The 26,822-nt window shown below is 34.8% G+C and overlaps 2 protein-coding genes across 3 annotated transcripts in view; one reads left to right on the top strand and one right to left on the bottom strand.

Moving 5' to 3' along the window:
- Positions 1–19,544, top strand: part of LOC129222383 (protein AMBP-like) — a 53,719-nt gene extending 34,175 nt beyond the window's left edge. Inside the window, exons 9-11 of one of the 2 annotated variants that reach the window (XM_054856884.1) lie at positions 550–690; positions 12,355–12,513; positions 19,256–19,544. In XM_054856884.1, the coding sequence (XP_054712859.1) occupies positions 550–690; positions 12,355–12,513; positions 19,256–19,398 (443 nt within the window). In that variant the 3' untranslated portion in view covers positions 19,399–19,544. The remainder of the gene's footprint in view (positions 1–549; positions 691–12,354; positions 12,514–19,255) is intronic. The other variant, XM_054856885.1, reaches the window with a different exon arrangement.
- A 55-nt stretch (positions 19,545–19,599) lies between these two features.
- Positions 19,600–26,822, bottom strand: part of LOC129222462 (exonuclease mut-7 homolog) — a gene marked incomplete at its 3' end in the record, with an annotated part of 36,219 nt that continues 28,996 nt past the window's right edge. The window contains exon 17 of the mRNA XM_054856975.1: positions 19,600–19,815. Within this exon, the coding sequence (XP_054712950.1) occupies positions 19,600–19,815 (216 nt within the window). The remainder of the gene's footprint in view (positions 19,816–26,822) is intronic.

Raw genomic sequence — 26,822 nt, forward strand, 5'->3', positions numbered from 1 at the left:
AGGAGAGTCAGAGGGGACATGATTCAGTTGTTTAAATTATTAAAATGGAAGATGTCAGTGGGTTAAATTTTTGCACAGAAAGCAGGATAAGGGGTCATTGTTTTAAGTTATTCAAATCTCAGGCTAACCACGAAATTAGGAAAAATTACTATTTTCGTAGGGTCGCGGGCGCTTGAAACAGCTATCGGAAGAAGCGGTAATGAGCAAGGGGATGGATAGATTTAAGAGGGTCATTGACATTCATTAGGGACTAATAATTGACTAGGATCAGCCTAACTGGGCCTAGAGCCTGTTGCTGGTCGTCACATTTGCATTTGTATTTATAAATTTCACTTACAGTATAACCCCTGATTTTACGATTGTCAAGCGACTGGAAAAAGTTATCGTTGAATCAAGGATATCGTTAAATCGAGTAAGATAGACATTCAATGCAGTCAAATCCAGACCAGTGAAATGTATCATTAAATTAAGGAAATCATTAAATAGGGTGTCGTTAAATGGAAGTTATAATGTATTTATTTTTTTATTTGTTTTCATTCTTACTTCTAGACAACTTTTGGAACTGTCAGAAAACTCCTGCTCATTGTGACTCGAAATGCATAGTTGAAGAAATATACGAAGGATGCTACGTTTGTCGGTGCGATGGAGAAAGTAAAATACCTGATTATCCTTTCCCAGATTATCCTTCAGGTAAACATTTTTCTGGAAAACGACCTTAGTTTTCGAAGTACAATATGGTTGAAAAATTGTAATGAAATAATGACTGAAAATCTTTGGACTTTGACATCTTTAAAGGAACATTTTTTTTTTAAATACATGATTAGCACAATCATAAGTAATGAATCAAACCCTCTTTTGGGGTTTTAAGTCTCTTGTAATCTAAAGAATTTAACCAAATGTTGTTTTAAGTGTAAAAAAGTTTTTATCTTTCCTGTTCATTATTTTAATTTAGGAAGATATAAATGACTGCAGAGGAGAGAGGAGAGAGACATGCTTTTTGATACGGTTCCTTCTCTGGCTCGTATTTTTTTCGAAATATAACTCGACAATCGTTTAGGACTCGACCGATGCATCGGCCTGGCCGATGCATCGGCGCCGATGGTTCAACAATTTATACATCGGCATCGGCATCGGCGGCCGATGCTAACTTGCAGGAAACATCGGCCCATCGGCCTTAAAAAACATCGAAAAGCCGATGGAATTGGCCGATATGTTTTTGGAAGAAAAAAAAAGGACCTTTGTTGTTTTACTTTTTAATGCAAAGTAAAGGGAGTTATTTTTTTCATTATAAAATTATTTACTTAAATTTCAGTATGACTATCTATTTTAGTCTCCTTTGAAAGAGTTTTTAATACTGCATTCAGGTACCAAACAAGTTAATTATTGCTTTGTTTCTTGCAGCTGGATGTACGTATGTATCTCTCATAAGTCATAACTCAAAAATGCTAAGTTGTAGAAGGATAAATTTTCGCATGTGGGTTGTGTGCGTACGTTCCAGTTGTGCACTTCCCTTTTTGTTTTCGATCGGGTATTCTGAAAAGCCTGTTTACTCATTTTTTGTGGCTATTAATTACTTATTTCAATGCAAAACTAACAAAGCGTCTCAGACTGACGATCATTTGGTGATATATTGCAGAATTGGAGACCATGAAAACAAATATGAGATGGCAAAACCGGTTTTTGTGTCATTTTTTTAGATTCCCGTTGAGCAGACGGTAATTTTTAATGTTTCGATATCTGAAATATGAATCACAGTAATGCAGTCTTTTCTGTATCGCTTCGGCGGAGTTAGAAGTTGTTCCCGTCGAAATACAATATGGGGCCCTATTTCTCTATCACACAAGTTGTAAAACATTTACCATAAGCAGTTTTGTAACTCCTACGGTGCCCCTATAGTTATGGGGCCCCTCGCGCAATTGCAACATTTGCTATATTTTAAATCCGCCACTGCACGTCAAAACAAACTCGGGTGCAAGTTTTGAAAGGGTTTTTCCGTTCAATGTTTATGATTATTTTGAAGTCTTATTCTTTGAATTTCCGAGAACACTTGCGTGCTCCTCCTCCTACTCCCTCAATTTCTGAAATTAAACTCTAGTTGTACTTCTGAGTTGTTTAAAACTAACACCATTCATAAAATTAGAAATTATTTTTAAAAAAAACTTTATCTATTGTTTAGAAGGAATTTAGAGCATTAATGTAAGAAATTGATTAAAGACGTTTTGAATGGTGACATAATTCGGAAATCGGAGGAACTATTTAATTTTTTCTTCGGAAGTGCTGAAATAGATTCAGAAACACTTCCGAGGCGTTGGTTTTAGCGGTTCTTTACTAAAAAATTTAGGCCGAGGTTGGGGCCGAAGTGTGAATTACTCCAAAACCAGAGAGTGACCCCTTCCCTAACCCTCTCTCGAGGTTTCAAGCATTTCTTAAATATTTAGCAATTATTTATTTTAGTCAAGAAATGTCATTTTGCATATTTCTCATACTTGTTTCACTTATATTTCGTAATGCGCCATCTTTTTTGCATCATTAATAGCGATCGATTTTTTTTTTTTTTTTGTTGCAAGTAATTATTTTTATGTATTTATATAAAATCAATGAATAAGTTATTTTCGTGTTTTATAGAAAAGTTTAAAGGATTTTCTATTATGCAATTTTTTAAATTTCAGAAAATTATTGTTAAATTGATAAATTTAATTTGAACTTGTTCGTAGTGCTTCATAAAAGATTAAACAATCAAATTTTCAATATTATGTGTGCAAACATCAGATCAAGTAGTATATGTATTCAGTTATTTACTTGGTGTAAATATTGAGTTTCTTTATTGTAGCTGCGTTTTAAAAACATCGCTCTTTTCATGGATATTTTTTTCAGCAAAATGTATGTCACTGTTATGGCTTTTATGAAAAATGCAAACTTTTCTATTCATAAATTTTAAATAAGTATAAAAATATTCCTATTATGATTTAATATTGTAATTTATCTGTTACTTTTTTTGTTTAATTTGATGAGTAAAAAATGTCTACGTGCAATCTTTCCACTTTAATTGCGTAATTTGTTAACGGTTTCATAGTTTTATTCTAATTTTTTTTTAATGATTAATCATTATAATTTAATGTTTTTTAACTATGTTTAATGTACCTAAATCCATACATTAGTACAATATTACTGAAATCTTAGTAAATATTCAATTAAAAAACAAACAAACAAATCAATTGGTTATTAAACAATCTCTTTGTTTTTCTCCCATTTTTTTTCTTTCTTTTTTTTTTTTAGCTGTTGTTCTTTCTCTTTCATCATACAGCAGTAAAAAAGGAGAAGCATAGCTACACCCTATAGGGTCTGGTGGGGTAAAGTGGTCATAAAATCGTAGGTTTTCAACTTAGGTGGATAATAAATACAATAAATTCTTTAAAAACTTCAACTTTTTTTGTTGTTATTTTACATTACATTATGAAAGAACACGGCACATAGAATTTCAGGGAAAAAATATTGTTTTAAGTAGTTTTATAACACTTTCATTGCCCTAAATATTTATGACCACTTTACCCCATGGGGTGGGGGAAAATGATCATAGCATGGGGTAAAGTGGTCACTGTTTAAATTAGATACAAAACCGTTATAAATAACCGTAATATTTGTATATTTCGATTACTTTTATAGTTACAAGTATATGCACGAGTATATGCGGGTATACATAGGCATTTATACGTGATTACCTACAGTACATGTGTCTAAACGAGTACATACGTGTCACGCGTATATACAAGTATATACGCGTATAAACGAACATCATATGCGTGTATGCACTTGTATCTCGAGTATATACATGCATACCTGAGTATATGCGTGTATAGTAGACATATATAACGCATATATAGGTATACATACATGCATTTACGGGTATACACGACTTATTCCGTGGATATATCCAGTGCGTGTTTGCACATGTCTACTCACGTACATATATATGGAAGTAACGAGTATATACAAATGTTTACGTGCAAACACGATTATGTACCAGTATAGACGTATATACGTACATTTACGTTTATATCAATACATGTATATATACACAGGTATATCCCCTAATATACATATATGCTAACAGAATGAATCCAAGGCCTGGGGCAAAAACCAAAGGGGTGTGTGAGAGGAGAGGATACGAAGCAAAGAATCATAATGAACTTATGGCCGCTGACGCGCTACATGCACACTGAGCCAGAAACTGATGGATGCAAAACAGGCCACAAATTTTTCACACAAACATGATTTACCTGACCGACTGGTGGCGTGATGGTTAGGCGCTCGCCTTGCAGGTCTGTGGACCCGGGCTCTGAACTGGGGATGCCGGTCGGTGGATTTTCAACATGAAGAAAATCATCAGCGCACATGTCGATTGATTATGCGGCATGTAAAAGATCCCTAGGGTATTCGTTTGGCTTAGAATTCCCTAGGAAAAAATTAAACTCCTAGTGCAATGTCGCATCAAAGAGAGCCGAGGTACCTCCACCTGGTGGAAACTGGGCATCAAAAAAACTACTGTGTCATATGCATCAGCGCCTTAATGGTGACACATAAAAAACTGATGCATTGTAGGGGAGCGCACTAGGTCTGGTTATGGCCCAGACGCCTCTTCAAGTGGGTCTCTTGTACAGCCCAATTGGGAAAAAAAGAAAAAAAAGATGATTTTAACCAACATTTTAGTTTTTAAGAAATATTTAGAGCAGATGTTAAAGTTACGGCCTATAGTAGCTCTAATCCACGCATCGCAACAAAGGCACAGCGACTGATAAAAGTTTTTCAAAAGTCTCATTATTGCAACAGAGAGTGCTTTGTGATTTCGATGCATGTATTACAGCAACTGGCCACAAAGTTTATCAATCACTTTAACACTTTCTTAAGATCTAAAATGTTGTGTAAAATTGTCTTTGTGTAATAAATTTGTGACCTGTTTTGCATCCCTCAGTTTCTGACTTTGCGTGCATGTAGCGCGTCAGCGTTGTGTTTGTGACCATATGTTTCTTATGATTCTTGTTTTTTCTACTCCCCTCTTACATCTTTTAAGAATTTGCCCAAGAGTTTAATCTTACCCTGTATACGTGTATATCATATACTTGTGTGCAAGTGTCTACTCGAGCATCGAGTACGTACGCATATATACGTGTCTACCTGAGAAAATAAGTGTTCGTATATACATGAGTATAAGCGGGTATATACGTGTATAGTCGAACGTATACCTTTATAGACAAAAAATACTTGCAGATACCCATATACTACGCGTTTATTGGTGCATTTATGTGAAAATGCGTATGTATACTTGCCTACACGAGTATATGCGCATGCATACGCATATACTCGTATATTTAAGCCTGTTTACTGTAAAAACAATACATATTAAGTAAAATTAATATTTCATTTGTGTCTGTCTCATACTTAAAGATTACGTGAAGTTAGAAGGACAATATTCGTTAATCCTAATATTATGACCACTTTACCCCATCTTACTTAAATTGTTCTGAAAAATTAACCAAAATAGATTCAGTTAACTGCTAATGAGTAAGAATTATTGAGACATGTAGGAAGCTTTCTGTGCAGTCAATCTGTTCATAATTCTAACAAACGAAATTTTCCAAGAAAGTTAAAAGAGGTGTTCAGATTTTGAAATTTTTCATATTCACACAAAGTATTTTATTTTACCAAATAAAATTTTGCCAGATGTGAAATTTTGTATTCAAAATGTAGTTTCTAACTGCCTTATCCTAAAATAAAATTTTCACGTTCATTCGAACATTTATTTCCAAGCTATAGTCATTTATCTGACGAATGACCACTTTACCCCATTGACCACTTTCCCCCACCAGACCCTAAAGTATAAAGATTGTACGTAGTACGATCCAAAAGTTCGGGGACAAGCTGTATAAAACCTTACCCAGAATAGTTCACATTACCGAAGCACATCCACCTTCAAAAGGTTACCTTGAGGGACTATGTACTTCTGCCAGTGTTCATATAACTTTTGGAAGCACTCCTGGAAGCCATTTTTCGATGAGCCTTCTATAATGCAGCTTTATCTTGACGGAAGAAAGCGGCGTCCATGCAAATGTTTTTTTGCTGGGAACAGGTAAAAGTCACACGGAGCTGAGTCCGACGAAACGTTATTTGTTTATCATATCAGAGTATTGACCAATCGAACCGTGCATCCTCAACATGAAAGTCGCCTTCTTCCCCACGATGAAGTTAAAGCAGCAGCACAAGAGGCCTTACAGGAGGTTGCGCGAAAAATGTCTTTCAGGAGTGCTTCTAAAAGCTATACGAACGTTGGCAGAAGTGCATAGTCGTTCGAGGTGACTATTTTGTAGATAGATGTGCTTCGGTAATGTGAACTATTCAGGGTAAGGTTTTATACAACTTGTCCTCGAACTTTTAGATCATACTACGTACGTATGAGTTTTCAACTTAGTATTTCATAAGACTTTTTGAGAGACACAAGTTTACGCACATGAAGAGATCACAAGAGAATTTGCGATAATTAACTGAGGAGACATTCAAAATGGATATTTCGGTCATCTACAGTGGCTCCCAAAAGTCTTCGTACACCTACGACTTTCAACGAAATAGGCCCCAATCCATTGGTTAGAATTCATATTTCTGAATAGGTATTTAATTATAAGATTTATTATCAATTTTTAACAAAACTACATGAAAAGTTTTTAAAAAAGATTAAAACTTAATTTTTAAAAAACCAAAAAGTGCCGGAAATTTTATGTCACAAAAGTCTTCGTACACTTTATAAAATGTCTATATATTATTGAATAATCTAACTTTTTATTAAGTTATTAATTAGTAGAATATCATACAGTATTCATAACACCTTTTAAACGTCTGGGAATAGATTTCATTCTTTTTCTTTCTTTTTTTTTTTTTTTTTGCGTAATTTCTGCGTAAGTGTTCAACCACACTTCGAGTCTTACTGTTTCTAGCTCTATTTTCGTTTTAAAGCCGTATTTTCGTAATCTAGCCTATAGATATCTCTAAATACGTTACATTAAGTTCAAATCTGGAGATTGAGGGTGTATTTTCTAAATTTTAGGACAATTTTTGAGGCACTAGACGCAAACGTTGAAAACCGTGTGCTTCATATCGTTATCTTGATTTAAAAAAAAAAAAGTTGTTTCCAATAAACCAAATTTTTGGCTAAGTGTTCAAAATTGGTTTTTAAAATATTTAAAGGAACAGCATGATTCATTATTTCATCAAAAAATCCCAAACTACCAAGTACTGTTGCTGATATGCACCCTCACACTAGAACACCTCCACCGTCGTGATTAACTGATCCAACTAAATTCTTAAGATTGAGTTCCTAATTTTTTCTTCTACTTACAATTATGCAACAATTTAACCAAAAATGTTAAATTCATTTTTATCTGTAAGTAGGACGTAATTCTAATACGTTTTGAGTTTATTTATCCTTGATTTTGCGACGAAAAGCGTAAGCTTTCTGTTTTTCGCGCGACCAAGAAAATTTCTGCGAGAAGAGGCCCCATTTAATCCAGCTAATCAGAGAACTTAGCGTAAAATTTTAGGTGAAAATTAAACGTAAAATTTTTATTTTAACGCTGTAGAAACTTTTACAGCACTCAAATGTGTTTTTTCATAATTTTTTCAACTTTAAATCTCCGATCACGTTTTGTCAACTTTGCCGGTTGACCTTTTCTTACCTTATTTTCGGACCGATTCCTTTGTTTAAAGCATTTTATCAAGCACTCTACTATACAAACAAATAAATTAACTACTTTAGAGTCATTTCAAACCAATTTACCGCTACTGTGGGAAACAAATTCGAATTTTGAATGGTGTTTGCGGTTTTTTTTTACGAATACCAGCGATTTTATAGCAATAAACACGATATTAAGGAATAAATAAACAAAAAATTAAAGCCAAATGACTTATAAGGGTCAACACAATGCAAAAATATTAATAAAACGGCATATGATAATTTTAATCATGAATTTATTCGAAAATATTTAAGTGTACGATGACTTTTGTGGTGTATTATTTCTCTGTCTCTTCGTTTCCTGACCCATTTCAAAAAGAAGATCCGTCATTTTTTTGAAAAAACCAATGGGTTGTATTTAGAATGATATAGGAATGATGTGAAAAAATATTGGACTCCATATTCGAATTCAGTTTCGAGTTATTTTGGTAATACTAAAAAAGTTCAAAGTGTACGAACACTTTTGGGAGCCACTGTATATGTTCTTAAGTACATATGCATATACAGATGTGCCGAAAAATCTTGTGAAGATTAAATTGGGTGATCGTAAAACAGAAATTTAGGTCAAAATCTAATTTTTTTTTTGTGATTACAATTCATTATTCGTAGAAAGGAAGTAAAGTGTAATGAATCAAAGATCCTTTAAATTCCTGATAATTTTATCAATTTATTTCTGTTTTTTTTTTTTTTTTTTTTTTTTTGCCAACGGCATCGGCAATCGGCCATTTGGAGGAAAACTATCGGCCATCCTTGAACAATCGGCCAACAATCGGCATCGGACCATCGGCCAAAAAATGCCATCGGTCGAGCCCTACAATCGTTTTATGTACCAAGCTTCTCCACTACTCAAAATTTCCTAAAAAATGCTATTTGAGTAAAAAACACTTAATCAGTCCATAAATCGCAACGTTTTTTTATAAGTGGCATTCAGAACTTTTTTCCTCCAGAAAGTGCACGCTTCCTGAAAAGGTTGGTCACCCTTATGACAGACCATCGACATTGCCATGTGATCTAACTTCGATTTATTATTGAATTGGAGACACTCGTATTACCAATATGATTATATCATTTTTGCTAGATTTGAACAAATTTCTTGGCAAAACATTGAACTTTCAAAAGTGTACCACGATTCCTTTGAAAAAAGGAAAAATTTGTAGAACTGGTTACTTTTCCAGACAGAGCAACGCAGGGCAGCCATTGTCGAATCTGTAGATTCCTTCCCTCATAATTTACTCTGAATCTGTAAGATAACTACGATTTTGGGTAATGTGCTTAACTTGGGGAGCTGCGCCTACTTCCATTTCGGATATTTTTCTGTACATTCCTTCTTAGTGTTGCACTTTTAGTGTCACATAGTGCAGAATCAATAATACGAGGGACGTTCGGAAAGAGAGTTACGTTTTGAAATATAAAAAGAACAAGTGTTAATAGAGCAAAGAAGTTTATTGCACAAAAATCGACCACCCTTCCGCTATTTTTAGCCTACTTTCCCAGCAAAAGTCAGAAAAAGAAGAAAAAAGCATGAAAAAAGGCTTACTGCATCTTAAAAATATCGCGAAAAACAAAAAAAAAGTCAAAAATTAATAAAATAATTAAATAAATATCGAAAAATTAAAAATTGGAAAGAAGAGTATTGAGATGGGAAACAATGTCTGTTGGTCTGTCTGTCGCTCTGTCTGTCTGTCCCCCCCCCCCCCAATAACTTTTGAATGAATAGTCCAATTCGAACAAACTTTTTTTTGTTCGAAAGATCTCGGCGAGGACACCTCATTCTCACATTTCAGTTTTTGATTTGAACTATTTTTTGTTCAATTTTGAACAGTTCAAAAAACTTAACATTAGCGCCTACGGGGAAATTCAAGGCAATTCCGAACTGTGTGGCGAATTTGCTTCAAACAAACTTTGTAGGAAAAAGTTTTTGATGAAAAACTTGCATACAAAATATCGTTTTGATTTGAACAATTTTCCGTTCAATTTTGAACAGTTCAAATCCCTTAACATTAGCGCCTACGGGGAAACTGAAAGTCAATGTAGATTCCGTACTTGAAGGCGGATTTTTTTCAAACAAATTTTGTTGGAAATTGCTCTTGACGCCAAACTCCAGACTCCGAGAATTTAGGGGCACCTGACTCCGAGTCCGACTCCTGTGCCCGACAATTAATCGGGCTCCGACTCCCCGACTTCGACTCTGACTTCGTAGCTTTGGCAAAAATTTATACACGGAGGACAAATGACTGACTCCGATTTTTGGATATTCGTCTACGACTCCTTTATCCCAAAATGAGATTGACTCCAACTCCACAGCTATGGTTTTAACTGTGAAATAATTATTGCTGATATGACTTGTTTTTATTTTCACGCTAAAGTTTTAATTTAGGTATTATTTAGTTTTCGGCGAATAAACTCGAAGTCATTTATGTTTCTACATAAAGATATGTGCAGACGATTTCTTTCTTTTTTTTTTATGACAATGAAATCATAGACTAATAATAAGAGTAGACCGAGCTATGGCAACCCTTTTGCTGCTCATAAACCAAACCATGTGACTGGTGGATATCCTAGCCTAGCAACAGCGGGCGTTGAGCGTAGCAGACGATCAACGCTCGCGAGAAATAAAATAATTAGAATTGATGGAACACGGAAGAATGATCTTTTATGGAGTCCGATTTGTAAATTTGTTATTCTAAGATGTAAATATTTTGTTAATATAGTGAGTTTTTCGTTTAGATAGTACTGTGCACTTTCTTTAGTCAATTTCAATAACTCTTTTAGCAATTAAAGATGCAAGCGCCGAAAAAGAATCGGCAAACGGTAAGATTTTTACCTACAATTTCAATTTAAGATACCGATCAGTACATTTTTGCGTTAACGCAAAACGTTTACGCCATTCCGTTCACGCCAATGCTGACTTAGCACTTCCAAATGAAATAAAAGTTACTGAAAACTGTGATCAAAAACTAATTACTAATGTCAAAATAATGCAAAACTAAAAGAAAAACAGTTCAATCTCTGCACCTGGGGGGGGGGAGGACTTATAATGAAAACACATTACGTATTAAAATTTCATGTCGAGTTCCAAACTAGAGATAATGTTGCTATCTAGCAACCATGCTGCCAAAGTTTTCGCCAAGCCTTCCACCAGTCACATGATGTATCCATGAACCAATTTTTTCATCAGCAAGTCTGAGAAAGCTCGGTCTACTCTTATTATTAGTCTATGAATGAAATGTATTTCTTTAAGTTGACATTTTATTGTTTTTATTTGTTTTGGTAAGTGCATTAATTCATTTAAAAAATTATTTTCGGCAACAGGGGAAAGAGAAACTTTTTTTTTTTTTGATATGATGTATTTATTTTAATGAGCTCATTAATTTTAATTACTATTTTTTCGCTTTGAAAGTTGTTAAAGATTTTTTTTCCATGGAAAAAAGGGTATTAGCTGCTTTGTTTAAAAGGTGCTGCTATTTTTTTTTTTTTAACGCATCTAATTTTTTTAGATTAGTGAGGAATATTTTATTCCTAGACATTAGCTTAAAATATTTAAAAAATATGTTTGAAACAATTTGCGATTTTAGCTATTTTTGAGAATATTGATCAGATACTAGAAAGTAGTATGGATATAGGGGAAAGTAGGCTCATGTAGTTCTAGACGGAACTTCTTGTTCAACATTGCTCCCGTGATTTTCCAAGCATCTGTCATAGCGTGGTACAAGTTTTTGTATACCTATTCGTGAAATGTTTGCGCCTGTGCAAATCAACTATGAGGACTCTTCCAGGGCTTTGGCTGGGACATTTTTGATCATCCCTCACACAGTTCCAACCTGGCTCCTAGCAACTTTTGTTTGTTTCAGCATCTAAAATCTTTCCATGGCGGTCGGCTATGTAACAACAATAATGAGCTCAAAGAACATGTTACAGCATGGTTCACTACACAGGCGGCAGCATTCTGTGAAGAGGTTCACAAAAGCTTGTACCAAGCCATAGGCGGCTCGTACGGGGAGCAAGAGGGGTAACTGCCTCCTCAGTTTCAAAAGTATGCGGGCCTTTTCCCCTCACTTTTCAGAGTTAAAAATAAATGAGCGAGGGAAAAATGCTTTTTTATTGGATGGATTGATTTATTTCTCGAAAGTAAAAACTAAAAATTCCAAACTTTTCTCATCTTTTTTTCATAGAAATGGAACTTTAAAATGAAAGCGAAAAGTCTACGGTGACCATCCGTCACGATTTTTGATGCCATATTCCACATTTTTATAAGTTTTTAAATCAGTAGTATTAAAAGCCAGTAATAAAGCCCAATTTTACAACCAAAAAAAATCAGCTTCAGGAGCCACGCTCCCTTATCCCTACACATCTTTTGACCCCTCATTTTTTTGGTGCATCAACCGCCTGCGTACCACGCCAAGGTTAATGCCTGGAAAAACATAGGAGCTATGTCGAAAAATACTGTAGAGTTGGTTGGTTTTTGTGCAATCAATTTCATTGCTGTAACTATACTTGTTCTTTTTTTATTTAAAAACGGAACTTACTTTCCGAAGGTCGCCCGTATGTTAAAAATAATGATCAATTTTGTGTCTTAGCATGTCTGGAGGTAAAAAAAGAAGGAAACTGCAATGAAAGACTGGAACGCTATTATTACGACGTAATAGCATCTCAATGCCGAACATTCATCTATACTGGCTGTCAAGGAAACCACAATAATTTTCAAACTTTAAGGGAATGTCAAGACAAGTGTCAAGGTAATTTCATGCATAATATATACAGAGTATTCCGTTTCAACCTGCAAGCAGGGGAGACAAATAGGGGGGGGGGGGCAGAGGGTGCTGTCGCACTCCCAAATTTTTTGAGCAGAATGATAAAAAATGGGAAGATTCAATTTTTGTAAATCGCAAATCAGTGTTTATTTTAAAAAAAATCTCTCCCGTTCTCAGTAATATTTGATGAAAGTGTATACATTTCCAGGCACAATCAAGTGTTTTCCGTTACTTAAAAGATGACTTGGGAATTCATGAAGCATTTTCTGGCCTTTTCACGACGGTGCTCACGGAGAACGACGGTGAGCTTTAACTAAAGAAGTAATTTTCGGAAAAAGCCTAACTACTTCATTTTGTGTGTTCAGTGTAACTATCTGGCCAGGATCTATGAATTTTGGGCCCCCTGCAACAAAATCCATAGGGCTCCTCCCCAGAGGCCAGCAGTGTGTATTTCCAACGTTAATAAGCCTGAGTGCTAATTTCCCCACCCTTTTTTTTTTTTTTTTTTTTTCAATTTCTTGGACCGTTGGGCCCTTTAAGGAAGAGCACCCCCCCCCCCCCCCTCCGTCACTGAGGGATCTATAGGAACGCAGATTCGGGACAGAAACTGGAACGATGGTATCTACAGTATGAGAGGTGCAAGCGTTATGCATGATTTTCAAAAGAAAATTGCTTGGTACTTGACATTGTTTGTTACGCCCATATGGTCTTCAATAGTTAAAATATAGCAGCTCTAGTTAAAACCATAAAGAATTTCTCGATAATTTCAAAGTAGTGATTTGACGCCAGGCAGAATTATTGCAAAACGATTCTTTTAACGGTGAGAAAGCTAATGACCTTTAGTATGAATGGCTTCGTTTAAATTTTATTTAATTTGTTTATATTGGGGAAAGTTTTTGAACAGTTTTACTCTATCAAAACATCTTCGATCCGTTACCTTTATTTTTAGACTATTCAAGCTTCAATTCAGTTAACAGTGGAAACTGCTATTAATGGTTTTAACTTGGATGTTTATTTCAGCCAAGAGCTTGCATCTTTTCAAAAAAACATCAATTTAGAATATGCGACAGAAATTCACATGAAGAAGAAAAGTCAAACATTGATTTAATATTTTGTATAAAATGATAGATTTAGTTTTTAATGAAATTAACCCAAGATTTGATGGTGAATATATTTCTGTATTGTGGCTTTATATTATCTGGATTGGATGTTGAAAATGAAAAATAAAGTATTTCAATGAGACAGTAAGCATTGTTTTGTAGATAGAGACTAGTTTATTCAATGATGAAAAATGAAGCTACTCACAATTTTTAAAGTTGTCTGGGTGATTTTGAAGAGCAAGATTTGAAAACTACATTTTCGTGCATAACTTTGTTACTTCAATTATTTTTTTTTTTTTTTTTTTAACTATTCCTACCAGTTCAGATAGTCAAAAAAGATCATTTTTACGTCTCAGGAAGTTAGAGAATTATTTTCGAGGCACAAAAAAAAATTTTATCTTTAGCTGTACCAGCAAAAGAGCAAGGCCCTGGGCATTGATGGATTAGTGCATGACTTCCTGTTCTTCTGAATTCCGAAAAGCATGCATTAAAAATTCACTAAAAGGTAAAAAGTGTAGTATCAAGGTGCTTAATATAAAATGAATTAAAATTTTGTCATAAATTTTGATTCATTTTATAAGTTATCATGTTTTAAAACATTATTTTTTGTTAATATTAGACTCGTTTTATGACCATCTCTTGTTAGCCAGTGTGTGTTTTGTACCATACTGAGATATCGCATATTTAAGAAACTCGACCCCCCCCCCCCAAATGAAATATTGAAATGCCGCCCCTGCCTGCAAGACCTTTATTTTCGCAACCGTTAGTCCTAAATGTCTACTTCCAACTTCCAATTGCAAAAATGTTCAAAATTAGATGCAGGGTTAAGATATTGAAAGATTGAAGGGAAATAAAAATGAGTCAAAAAATACAAAATGTAACTTTTTATATGGGCCCCAGGTCCTCTAACTTATATTTCAGCACAAAAAGTTTGAAATTAGTACGACCAATATTCACCGAGATATGAAACGCAGCATTTTGTGACTTACACCACTTTTCACTCGCCGTCAATAATACCTTTTGGGGGGAAATATAGTAGTTAACAAGTGTTTAAAATTACATGTGTGCATAGAGTGATTTTTCAAATTATTCGAGGCTTTGTAGTGTGTTTTTGCGAATCACGGCATAACAGTTGCATTTATTTTTGAATAAGCTCATTACTTTTTGCATTGAAAAAGGTGTTCCTTGTAACGCCGAAACACGCGTCTGCAGTAATTTGCAATTTGTGCTTTTTTGACGTTATTTCTTACTTTATAAATACCTTGTTTTTCTTATTTTGACGACCTGTCATTCTTCTGAAAGAGCGATAAGTTCCAATCTCATCTTCTGTATGGTTCCTCAAAACTTTAAATTGGAATATCTCCTTGAGTTTTGGTCGCACAAATGTGAAGTTTTTTGTGTTATTAATAGTTTTTAATGGAGATTATTCCTCTAAATATTAGTTAGGGGACCTAGGGCCCGTATAAAAAGTTAAATTTTTATATTTTTTGACTCATTTTTACTTTTTCTTGAAACTTTTAATTTCTTAACTTTGCATCCGATTTCGAACATTTTTGTAAATGGAAGTATACATCTAGAACTAACGGTTGAGAAAATAAAGGTCTTTCAGGTTAAAAAGGTACACCCTGTATATCATGAACAATAAGAAATCACTTTTTGCAACTCTAGACTTTGGCAATGAAATGCTAATTCTTAATTTTTTTTTTCAATCTACTGATCTTATTTCCTGTATGATGTAAACAAGTGCGTATCCAGAGGGGGGTATGAGGATCTGACTTCTCCCCCTAAACTGACCAAAGATATCCTAAAACAGAATTTTGTAGACTTTTATTTCAAAACATACGCTAAAGAACCCCCATTTGTACTAAAAAAGGACATTTATGACCAAAAATGGCTCCCTCTAAAACCGGTACAGGGCTACCCAAACTGTGGCCGCGGACCTCTGTCATTTCCAGCCTTTCCAATGCCACATACTGGTAATGCCATTTGTCGTACTGATCTGTTTACCTTCGTTATGACTTCTCGCCAAACATAGGCGGATTTAGTCGGTGAATTCTGGGGATGCAACAATATCGAAAGGGGGAGGGGTGCAGTGCGGCCAATGGCGACTAAAGCTTCTATTTTGCAGGCAAAGGCTATTAGAGCCACTATTCTGGTCAAAATATATTCATAAACGACTATTTCGCAATCAATTGTAAAAAAACAGCGACTATTTTAGTAAATGTAATTTTCTTTTTCCTTCAAGGAGAAAAAAAAATGTTGAAAAAAAAAATGAAAAGTCGCTTATAAGTTTACCCCTTAGTTACCGGGGAAAGGAAAAGTTTTACAGCGTTTAATTTTTGAAAACAATCGTTTTAAAATGAGGGAAAATGAAATGTAATAAGCATTCACGAACAGAAATGTCATGCTCATATTTTTGTACAAAAAGTTGCCCCTATCGCGATTTTTTTAAAGGTATCGTTTTTGCGAGTGCAACTTTTGTAAAGAGTTAGTTTTTGCTAACGCGATTTCTGAAAAAGACTGTTTTTGGGTTTTTAATTTCTTACATCCGTATTATTCCTTCATTTTTGGAAAACGAAAGCTAATTTTCTCTCTCTCCGAAATATCTCAAATGCGGTTTCTTCTAGTTCTTTTTATACAGCCAGTCTTTTACAATGAGAAATAATACCAGAAAGGTGTCAATACCGATTTCTCTGGTTTATTCAAAAGAGTTTGGTCAAAGTTTGGAAAATGTTTTTAAAGTTTTCTTTTTCAAGAGTTGTTTAGGAAAAATTTGCCCTGCGTAAAGGTCTATCCCACTGCTGTGAGTAGTGTATTTATTGAAGTTCCATTGCATTAATATGATATAAATGATATTTTTAATAAGGCAGAAACTATTTTAGAAATTATTTTCTGCATCTAGTAACTATTTTGGAGACTATTTTTCATAGGGTACTAAAGCTACTATATTTAGTAGAGGAACTCAGTGGCAGCCCTGGGGGGTATTCCCCAGGACAAAGGGGGTCTGAGGGAGGAAGCTTTCCTTCGGAAATCTTTGAAAATTTACAGTAAAAATGCTAGTTTTTGTTAATTTCAGAGCGATTTTATAGCACTGCTTACTGGAATGATGTGTAAGTACTTGACTTGAAATATTTTACATCGTTTATGAGGAAGTATTACAATAGTCATATTTTTTGACTTTATTAGCCATGGTTTGAAATAAAAAGAAATTGTAATAATTTAACAATAAATACCCAATAACAGAGTATAGATACAATAATTCTATAATACGGCACTGAATAATAAATAATTTACGAAATGTGTTAGTTTGAGTTGCTGCCTCAGCGATGGCGAATAATCAATCCGTTAGACGACATCTGGATGCTTTTACCCGAGGTCCAATCATTGGGAAGTTGGAGGAAGACCGCAGTGTGACAAGTGTGGCTGCAGAGTTTGGAATTGCTCAGAGCATCGTTTCACGACTTTGGAGACAATTTCAAACTACAGGAACAGCTATCCGGGGGTTCAGTAGTGGCCGTCCACGAGGAACCACACCCGCAGATGACTGGTATATTGTCTTACAGGCCAGAAGAAACAGGCAGCAGACAGTGGGAGAAATTGCTAGACACACGACACAGGCGACTGGACGTCCGATATCGCGTTTTACCGTGGCCAGAAGACTGCACAGTGGTGGTCTGTTTGCACGACGCCCTATACGGTGTGCACCTCTAACGCCTGTCCATCGGAGAAGGCGTTCTCTGTGGTGCCGGGAACATCGGAATTGGGGAGACAATGAATGGGGACGAGTACTCTGTACAGATAAGAGCAGATTCAGTCTGAGTAGCGATTCTCATCGCATACTCATCTGGAGAGAGCGTGCAAACCGCAATCATCCCTGGAACATCATTGAAAGGGACAGGCATGGAGGTCGCGGTGTTCTCGTTTGGGGAGGCATCATGCTTGGTAGTGGTACAAACCTTCACATCTTCGACGCAGGTTCAGTCAACGGGACCCGTTATTGTAACGAGATTCTTCTTCCATATGTACGTCTTTTTAGAGGCGCTATGGGTCCGCAGTTCCTTTTCATGGACGACAATGCACCATGTCATCGCACAGTAGCTGCCGAACAGTTCTTAGAGAGTGAGGATATTGAACGTATGGATTGGCCGGCACGATCTCCGGATCTAAATCCCATCGAGCATGGATGGGATTTTCTAGGCAGACGCTTGGCAGCTCGTACCTTACCACCAGTAACGATTCGGGAGCTTCAATTGGCGCTGCAAGACGAATGGGCAGCAATGCCTCAACTACTCATTGACACCCTCATTCTCAGCATGGGCAGACACTGAAACCTGCCTAGCAGTCGGGGGAGATCATATCCCCTACTAAAGACCGGATGTTTCTTGCTGGACACCCATCACAGGGATGTTTCGGCCTTCAGTCGCACTACGCTCCATGCTACTTTTTCAATGAAGCTTCTTTTTATCCCTCTGATTTCTCTTTTAGTAAGTGTTGCTTACCTTACATATGTCCTTACATATTTGGGATCTTACTGTATTAAATGTGTTGATTTGGAAAGCTTTTGTACAAAGTTATATTGAAAAAACCGCCTCGTCCTTAATTTTTGCACACCAGTGTATATTCCATTAAAATATTTTTTGAAAATCCGACCAAAAATGTTGGGGATGTGACGCACCCCCATAAATCTGCCTATGTCGCCAAATAGACTAAAATTTTTTGTAAAATATCATCAACTGATCATTCAAAAGTGAGTTCTACTGTTACTGGTTGCTGAAGTTGGATGACGATAATAGCAAGAAACTAGCATGTGCTAAGATCTTAGACAGGAGTGTGCGCTTGTTCAAAGTTTCCACTTCCCATTAAAAAAAAATTTAAATGCTTTCCCCCTTCTCATTCACTTAAAGACCTAGATTGTAGCTTAAGCAGCGACATGTTGGCCATCTTGGAGCTAAACACGGCTTTCTTCCTTTATTTGCTATAATGAAATAGCATGATTATCTTCTTGATTGGGGTTCTCTTTGACTGTGGATTAATATGGAGTTGATAAGAAACCACAATCAAGAAGCAAAACATGCTACTTCTCCATAGCAGACATAGGAAGAAAACATCGTTTAGCCCCAAGATGACGGACGTGCTGCGACTTCATTCTACGATTCAAGGCTTTACGTTCACCAACAGCTTGGTGACCCATTTCTATCGCTGGTTAATATCAAATGCTTTGAAAGAGCAATTAAATTTTTCAATAGGCTAGAGCAAAATAAACAGTTTAAGAGCATTATAATTTCAACGGAAACATCTTAGGATGTACTTGTAAGTTACAGCATATTCAATAGCTGTGCAAGTACGAAATGGCTTGGTCTCAGCTTTAAAAAGCATTCTTTAAAATTAATAGTGAAGGCATTGCACATCTGAGTATATTTCTGAAAATATAGAATTTGTTTTCACATTTACATATAGCAGATAAAAACAATATATTTACATAACCTGGTATATAGCAAAGCAATTCCATGTGTTAGGGGGGAGTTCCAATTTAAAAAAAAATGATCTAATTTGTGAAACTAAAACTGACTTTGTCTTTTGTTTAAAAATATATTATGATTACTAACCATGAAAAAAATTTCTTAAAGTTTCAGATAACCATGCTGTAACCGAACAGTTTCCAAGCTTTGCTTTTGGTGATCCCTCAAGTTCGTGCATGTTGAAAGAAAATATTGTGTTGACAACTATTCTATTAATGATCCTTTGCACACTTTCAAAATCCAAAACGTAACATATTTGCTGATTTCTTCCATTTTAGATTAAACTTACTAAAATTGCATTTTTATCAAGAGCTTTTCATGTTTGTAAAAATAGTTGGACATTTCTTAAACTTCACAGAAATCAGAACATTATTTTATGCTTGTATAGTTTTTGTGAAAAAACATCATAATAAAAAAAAATTCATAAAATATTTTTTAATTTACTGTACATGACCACAATTTTTACATAAATAAACAGCTTCTTTTACAGATGATAAAGAATTGAAAATATTTTGTCTAGTGTTCAAATCACAGGCATTTTTCACAAAGTCCAAAAGTTCAGAATTCAAGTTATTATCTTCACAACAAAAATTATCTGCAAGTTCATTTTCTTTCAAAAATTTCACATCATCATCAGTTAATTTGAAATTTTCCTCACTGTTACAAACCTGAAAAATATTAAATGTGTTTCATAGTTCATAATGAATCAAACTCTTTTTAACGTGATCTCGGATGATTGAATCCTACTCCTTATCTGAGCACAAAATCTGTGAGATTTTGATAACAGCTCGAGGTTGAAGTTGCTTTAAACTTGAAAAGGATTAGAATAATACAGACATTTCAATAAAAATCAGACGAAGACAACACACTACTTACTTGCTGCCAAGCAAATAGTAGGCAAAAAATACTTACTTTACATGCTTTTTAATCAACAACTTAAACAAATGTCAATGAAAAACATAGTCTGCCCAAGGATCTCCTTTAAATACAACATTTTGACATCAGTTGCACTATTGCGGTGTGGCTGCTAAATGCACTAAAAAAGATATTCTTGCATATTGTTTCTAGAAATGATTATTTTTTCCCCTCACAGTTCTACTTACATATTAATGAAATCGACATTTGTCATAGCTGAAATTTTACTTTTTATGTCCTTTATTTCATATTTTAGCCCTTCTGTCCCAATTTTTCTTAAAATGGGGACAAAAATTCTGTAACATATGCAGTAAGTTGAATCATGTGAATTTTTCTTGTGAGAAAATAAAAAGCCATGCATTGTCAAGGTTTTTCAATGGTAATTTTGATAAAGAGTCATTCCATAGTGACTAATGTAACATTCGCAGCTGATTTTCAAACTCTTTTTACTTAGACCGGGAGTAAAAATAAATGTGTTTTGGTTTAATATGCAGATTTAAAATGTACAAGGTGACTATTTTTCATTTCTACCAAGAATTTGAAACAAAATGAGCGCTGGCAGGTGTTTTTTCACCAAAAAAGCATCGTGACTAACGTAACATTTTTGCAACCCCGAGAAACAATGCTTATGTTCCGAGGCAAATTTTTCTGAAAATTACGCAGGCATTTAAAATTGACCGATATATTTGTAAGAGGTAAACAATCTATTTTTTTAAATGTACTACAGATTTGCTACAGATGAATCTTTTTTGACCCTTAATGGTACTTTTGCGAAAAACTGTATGTGACTAACGTAACAATCGAATAACAAGCAATGAATGCATATAAAAAACTTTTTATAATTAATTTCTTGCTCTTATACTACTTTTACACTTTTTAAGAACCTTTTTTGTGTTGAATTATGGTTTTTTCTTTACTTTTTTTCTATATTAGTGTAAGAAATTGAATGGAAGGATTCAGTTCAATTAACAGGGTTCGTACGCCCTTGAAAAACCTTGAAAAGTGCTTGAAAAAAGAAAGTTCATTTTCAAGTGCTTGAAAACCTTGAAAAAGTTTTAAAACCTTGAAAAAGTTTCTTAGTGCTTAAATTCTCTCAAAAATCAACGAATTGTGCTTAGAAGTTTTAAAAAAGTATCTCACCAATGCAATTTTCTGAACATGTGTTCAGTATGCAACATCGCGAAAAATTGCTTCCGTGTTTGGGATTTCAATCCTTTTGCATCTTGTAAATATTTTGATGTTTTTTACAACCGAAAGATATTTCGACATATGGTACCTTAGATTAGTTTATTTTTTGTTTAATTTCATTAATTAACAAAGAAATTAATTTCGAAACCATGACAACATTGAACTTACTCGCAGTGGCGGATTGGTTGAAAAAATCGGCCCTGGCATTAGGAGATGTAGCGGCCCCATAGCTCTTATAGATATTAAATTTTACCTAACGATTGGGATATCACTTAAATATGAGGAAATTATTCTTAACAACTAAATATGTTTTATTTAAACGAAATTTAACAGATAAGAACACTTCTGTGCTTTAATGGTGAACAAATTGATACAATATAAGCTAAACCTTATTTTTGGGGAAAATTGATTGTAATTGTACATTTAAGTATTTTTATAATGCCCGGAACTTGATTGAATATTTCCGTAATGATAACACTGGTTGGCTAGTATGTCCTTTTCTGCAGTCATAACAAGTAACTTAATTGCCTTGTTTTATGAAACTGATCTAGCGATGTAACTAGGGCCGTCTTAGAACGTGATGGGTCCCTTGGCACAAACATACATTACTGGGCCCTATTATAAACATTCCCTTTTTATACTGCCATACCCTGACGAACCCCAGATTCGATCAGGGGCGGACTGGCTATGTGGGCATTTGGGCAAATGCCAGAAGGGCCGGTTCCTCCGAGGGCCACCGAAAAGATCAGGTTGCAAGTGCAAAATTTTTTGCGCCATGGCCCCACAAAGGGATACCGATAGCTCGAGAAACGGTTTTAGAGCATTGTGGTATGAGGAAAAACTTTTCATGAGGATTGGGATCGACTAGAGGCCATGTCAGCCTTGTCGGAAACACAAGGCCGCCGAGGGCCAAGGCGGGCCCTTTGTCAGTTTAGTCACTGATGGGCACCCCTCCCGCAGAAAACTTATCAAACTTGAACTCAGGGTCTGATTACTGAATAAGCCAACTAGACCGTGGCCTAGGACCCCCTTTTTTAGAGGCCCCCAAATGGCTGATGTTTTTAAAAACAATAGTTAAAACTGGTTTCGCCAATGGCTAAAATTAAAAGGTTTGACTACACAGGGGCCCCGAAAAAGCATATGGCCTCGGGCCCCCTGCTATCTTAAGCGGGCCCTGCTTGTACTACTCTAATTTTGATCCGGACCCTTTCTAGGGCCGGGTCCCTAGTTTACGACTAGGCTGACATGGCCTCTCGTCGGTCCTGCGCAAAAAAGGGGCCCAGTTTAGAGTTAGGTTTCACTAAAAGAAAGTTTCCTGAAGGAAAAATTCTGTGGCCGGGGTCTCCTTATAACAAATCTTCATACATATATATTTAAATGTGTGTGTATTTGTATGCATGGAGAGAGAGAGAGAGAGAGAGCGCTATGTGTTTTTTTTTTTTTAAAGAGTGTTTTGATCCCCTATCGTTCTCTTTGCTGCTATTTAATATTGCATCTGTGTGTGGCCTCCAGTGCTTCGCTTCAGGGTTTTTCCCACTGCCGCTTTTCATGAATAGTCATTTGCACAATCGAGCACTTAAAAACTTTCTCTTTTAGTAATGGTGTTAATCGAAGAGATGCTCCTCTCTAGAAGAAAACGGTAAATAAGGAACAACAAGAATGGAGTGGGGTGGGGTGATCCTGACGTCTCGTAACTTACATTTTCAACTTGACGTTCACTTGAATCATTAAAGCAATAAAAATCGCCTTATTCCAATTCCCTCCCATTCATCTGAAGCACAAGATAGCTTACTTTTATTAGTATGTTTTTTTGTAAAAAGACTCATTTTAAAGTGACCCGTACTTGTATCTTATCTAAGAATCTCCCTCTCTCAGATGGGGGAAGTACACACGAATACAAAACAGCGGAAATGCTAAAATATCCTTTTTCTACAATTAACCGTCATAAAGTTGTCAACGTCTTTCCCTCTCAGAGCTTGTGTACCCCATCAGCCTAGGGGGGTGGAGGGGAAATCGTTACACTGTTCCAATGGAATTGGAGCCACTATATGCCCTCATCAACAGCCGATAAATTTGGCGAAGTCTTCTTTGAATGTTGTGAATCTTCTGTAAAGAATATCTTCTTTAGCTCACAACACTAACTTTGTTCCGCTAGTTTTGACTTTTTTTATTTGATTCATAGGATATTTTTAATTCGTCATGTTACGGTTTTAAATCAATTTCAAGATATGCTATAAAAAAAATATTAAGAGCTGTATTTAGAAAGAGAGCCGAAGAGTGATGCTAAAGACATTAGCAGAACAGGTAAGGCACTTGTTTTTACAATTTTAACGATGTATTACAAATTTGTTGAATATTACAATTTTTCTCATTCTTGAAGAAAAATAAAGCAGATTCAATTGGCTGCCGAATTTTTCTTTAGAAAATATTAGGGTTTTTTAGAAATAAAGTGAGCAAAATCAAATGAGAATTTTTCGACTTAGTTTCAAAATATTTTTGCCTCCTATACAATATTTTAAATATGCTTAAAACATCAAAGTCAATCAATGTGTTAAAAATCTGCTATTTTTTAAAGACTATTTTCCAGTTTACTTTCTCCCTGCATTTTGCTTCTGGTTCTTATTTTGTTTCCAAAAACATAGCATACAAATCAGCAATGTTGAAAAAAAGATAAATAGTAAAAAAAAACTTATCTTTGTTACATTAAAACAGAAGTCAAAATTTTTTTTTTCAAGGAAGGATAGGTAACAAGTACGTATTTTTAAATTTCAAAACGTCACACCTCAATTAAATTGCAAAACGAAAAAATCTTAAAATAAAATAAAATTTTTTTTTCAATTCTAAAGACAATTTTAAAACCTTAGTTCGCACTAAAAACTATAAATAAAACAAGTATATGCCTTCTTGAGTGCCACCCCTCCCCTCCCCAACACGCAAAAATTAAGTTTATTTTAATATCGTTATGTTCATGTTAATTCTAAAGCAGCCAATAAAATTAAAATTAAAAATTTGAAAGAAGAAACAGGTGGTTACAGCTCTGTACGAATAACTTTTACTATACTACCCTATATTTCTTCCCCTCTCAATTTTTAGTTTAAATTGTATTGGCTGCATAAATTAACTTTAATAATTTGAGTGTTGCAATCAAGAAACCATATACTTCTTTTGTTTTAGTGCGGACCAAGCTTTTAGAAATAGTCATTAGAATTAAAAATATTTTTTACATTTTATTACAGCTCTCAAACTTGATTTTTGTTTTGGTACCTTTGATGTCTGTCCTCACATATATACTAGCCGATGATCGGGTAACGCGCGTGTTTCAACAATGAAACTCGCGCCACGGCATGATAATTTAATAATTTGTTTTGGTAATGTTTAACATGCAGGGAAAGGCTTGATCGAGACAAGACTGAACTCGGTCCGGTCACTTAACTGTTTTACTGGTAAAACTGTAATTTCAGGGGAATGAAAAAACGAAAAAGCCGTCAACTATGAACGCCATCTACTGGAGTTTAGGGTTCATCCACTGGAGTTCAGATCAAAATTTAAACTGTCAAAGCATATCAAAAACAAGCAATTGCTTCGTTCAAATGTAGAAGCGTTTTTACCCATCATACCTTGACGGGCGATTTTCTAGTTTTTTATTAAATGAAAATAACTTTGAAAGAAGAGCAATTTTTAAAGTAAAAAAAAAAGTTTAATAACAAGAGTTTTGATTAGCGCATTATAGCGAGTTTGAGAGCGCATTATTAAATGTTTTCCAGATGCATATAGAAATTCTATTTGGCAAATTCAGAATTTTCCCTCTCCCAAAAATAAGTTCGGAACGTCCCTGCATAAACAATTGGTTTTACTTGTCAAATAGCACCCTTTCAAACTCTGTCATCTCATATCTAGCGTTTTATTTAATTTTATTTAAACTACTAATAGTTGAAACAAATTGAGCAAATTTGTTATAAAAAATAGAATAGATTAAACAATATTAGCGAAGCACAAAATTTGAAGACAAAAAAGACTTGCAGGCACAGCATATATCAGGGAAAGAACGTCACATGGTTAACTGGTATGTTTTATTACTAGGATAACTTGAAGCTTAAAATCTCGAAAAATTCTCAAGCAATGGTCTCAGTAATACTTACTAGTAATACCTCTCAGCCAAACTTAGAGTAATGAGCAATGACCCATTTTGTATTTTGCGGTGACAACTTCTTTGTTTTAACGGAGTGTTGTATATAATTTCAAATTGCATCACTGTCTTCTTCACGTGAAAACAGATTCAAAACTGAATAAAATGCAAACTTTAATTGTTGTAAACCATTCCATGAACATTCATGTAAAATAATTACAAAGTTTAACTTTTTTTTATTGAATTAAGCTTATTATAAGCTTACTCTTTTGTTCTGAAAAAACCGCCTTGTAGCTTGTAGTCCTGATATACTGAATATAAAAAGCTTTTTTCTCATTATTATAAAATGCAGGAATTCTGATATAGAGCTGAAGGCTTACAAAAAATAATCTATCTATTTAAGTTTTTAATTAAAAGTCGAAGTCATTTTATATTCGACGTTCAACAGATTCCTTACAGATCAGCAGAAATTATTGACATATGTTCTTAATACTATTTAAAACATGTCATTTGCTGGGTTACTCGAATTTGGGAGTGTTGTAGCATAAATTGAAAAAAGAAGTATAATCTTCAGTTTGATTTATTTTACTTCCGCTGAATAATTATTTATTTTAGTAAAATATGTGATGCAAAAATTCTCTTTGAAAATGTTGCACACTGATAGGAGTTACGGTTCGTACATCGTGAGCATGTATATTGTAAACTTCTGCTTTTGCCACTAGTTCATTGCAAATTAGAACTTAAAAAGCATGCTAATTCAACTTTTTTTTTTTTTTTTCATGTTATATCAATTTATTTTGGATACATAAGTAATAATACCTTGTATATAGGACCCTTTTCCCGGGTTGTGCGCAGAGCGTAAGTAATATGGGACATCATTGCACCTTGGCCGGTCATTTAGGGGGTTTGCATTGAAAGTCAAAAAGTCTTAACAGACGCAGACTTGATATATTAAATGAGAGGAAAGGAAAAAAAATGATAATTTTATAATCTTTGATACCTATGCCTTTAACATTTTTTTTTCTTCATTTTGTTCAAAACGCTTTTTGATCATTTGTTTTAAATTTAGTTGCAAACTTTAAAATAGTTCAAAAAAAAAAAAGGAGGTAGAGAAAACATTGCTTTTCTTGAAATATGTTTTCCTTCTCATGTTTAATCATTTGAAAGGGACATAACATCAAATGAATTAATTTTCTTTTGATCAGGCATTTAATGTTAGGCATATAATGATATAATTAATAAAAGTTTGAAACTTCTAATCGCAAAACTACAAAATTAGTTTGCAATGCGTATTTACGGTGTTTACTCGCATAAGAATGCACGTTTTTCAGATTCCTTGTAGTACCCCCTCCCCCAAGGGCCGGTTGATCTGACAGTTGCCAGGGCCGAATTTCCTTCCCAGTCCGCCCCTGAATTCGATACGAGGTCAAAAACCTGGTGGGAGGG

The sequence above is a fragment of the Uloborus diversus genome, chromosome 5 (assembly GCF_026930045.1).
Source record: "Uloborus diversus isolate 005 chromosome 5, Udiv.v.3.1, whole genome shotgun sequence".
Classification (NCBI taxonomy): domain Eukaryota; kingdom Metazoa; phylum Arthropoda; class Arachnida; order Araneae; family Uloboridae; genus Uloborus; species Uloborus diversus.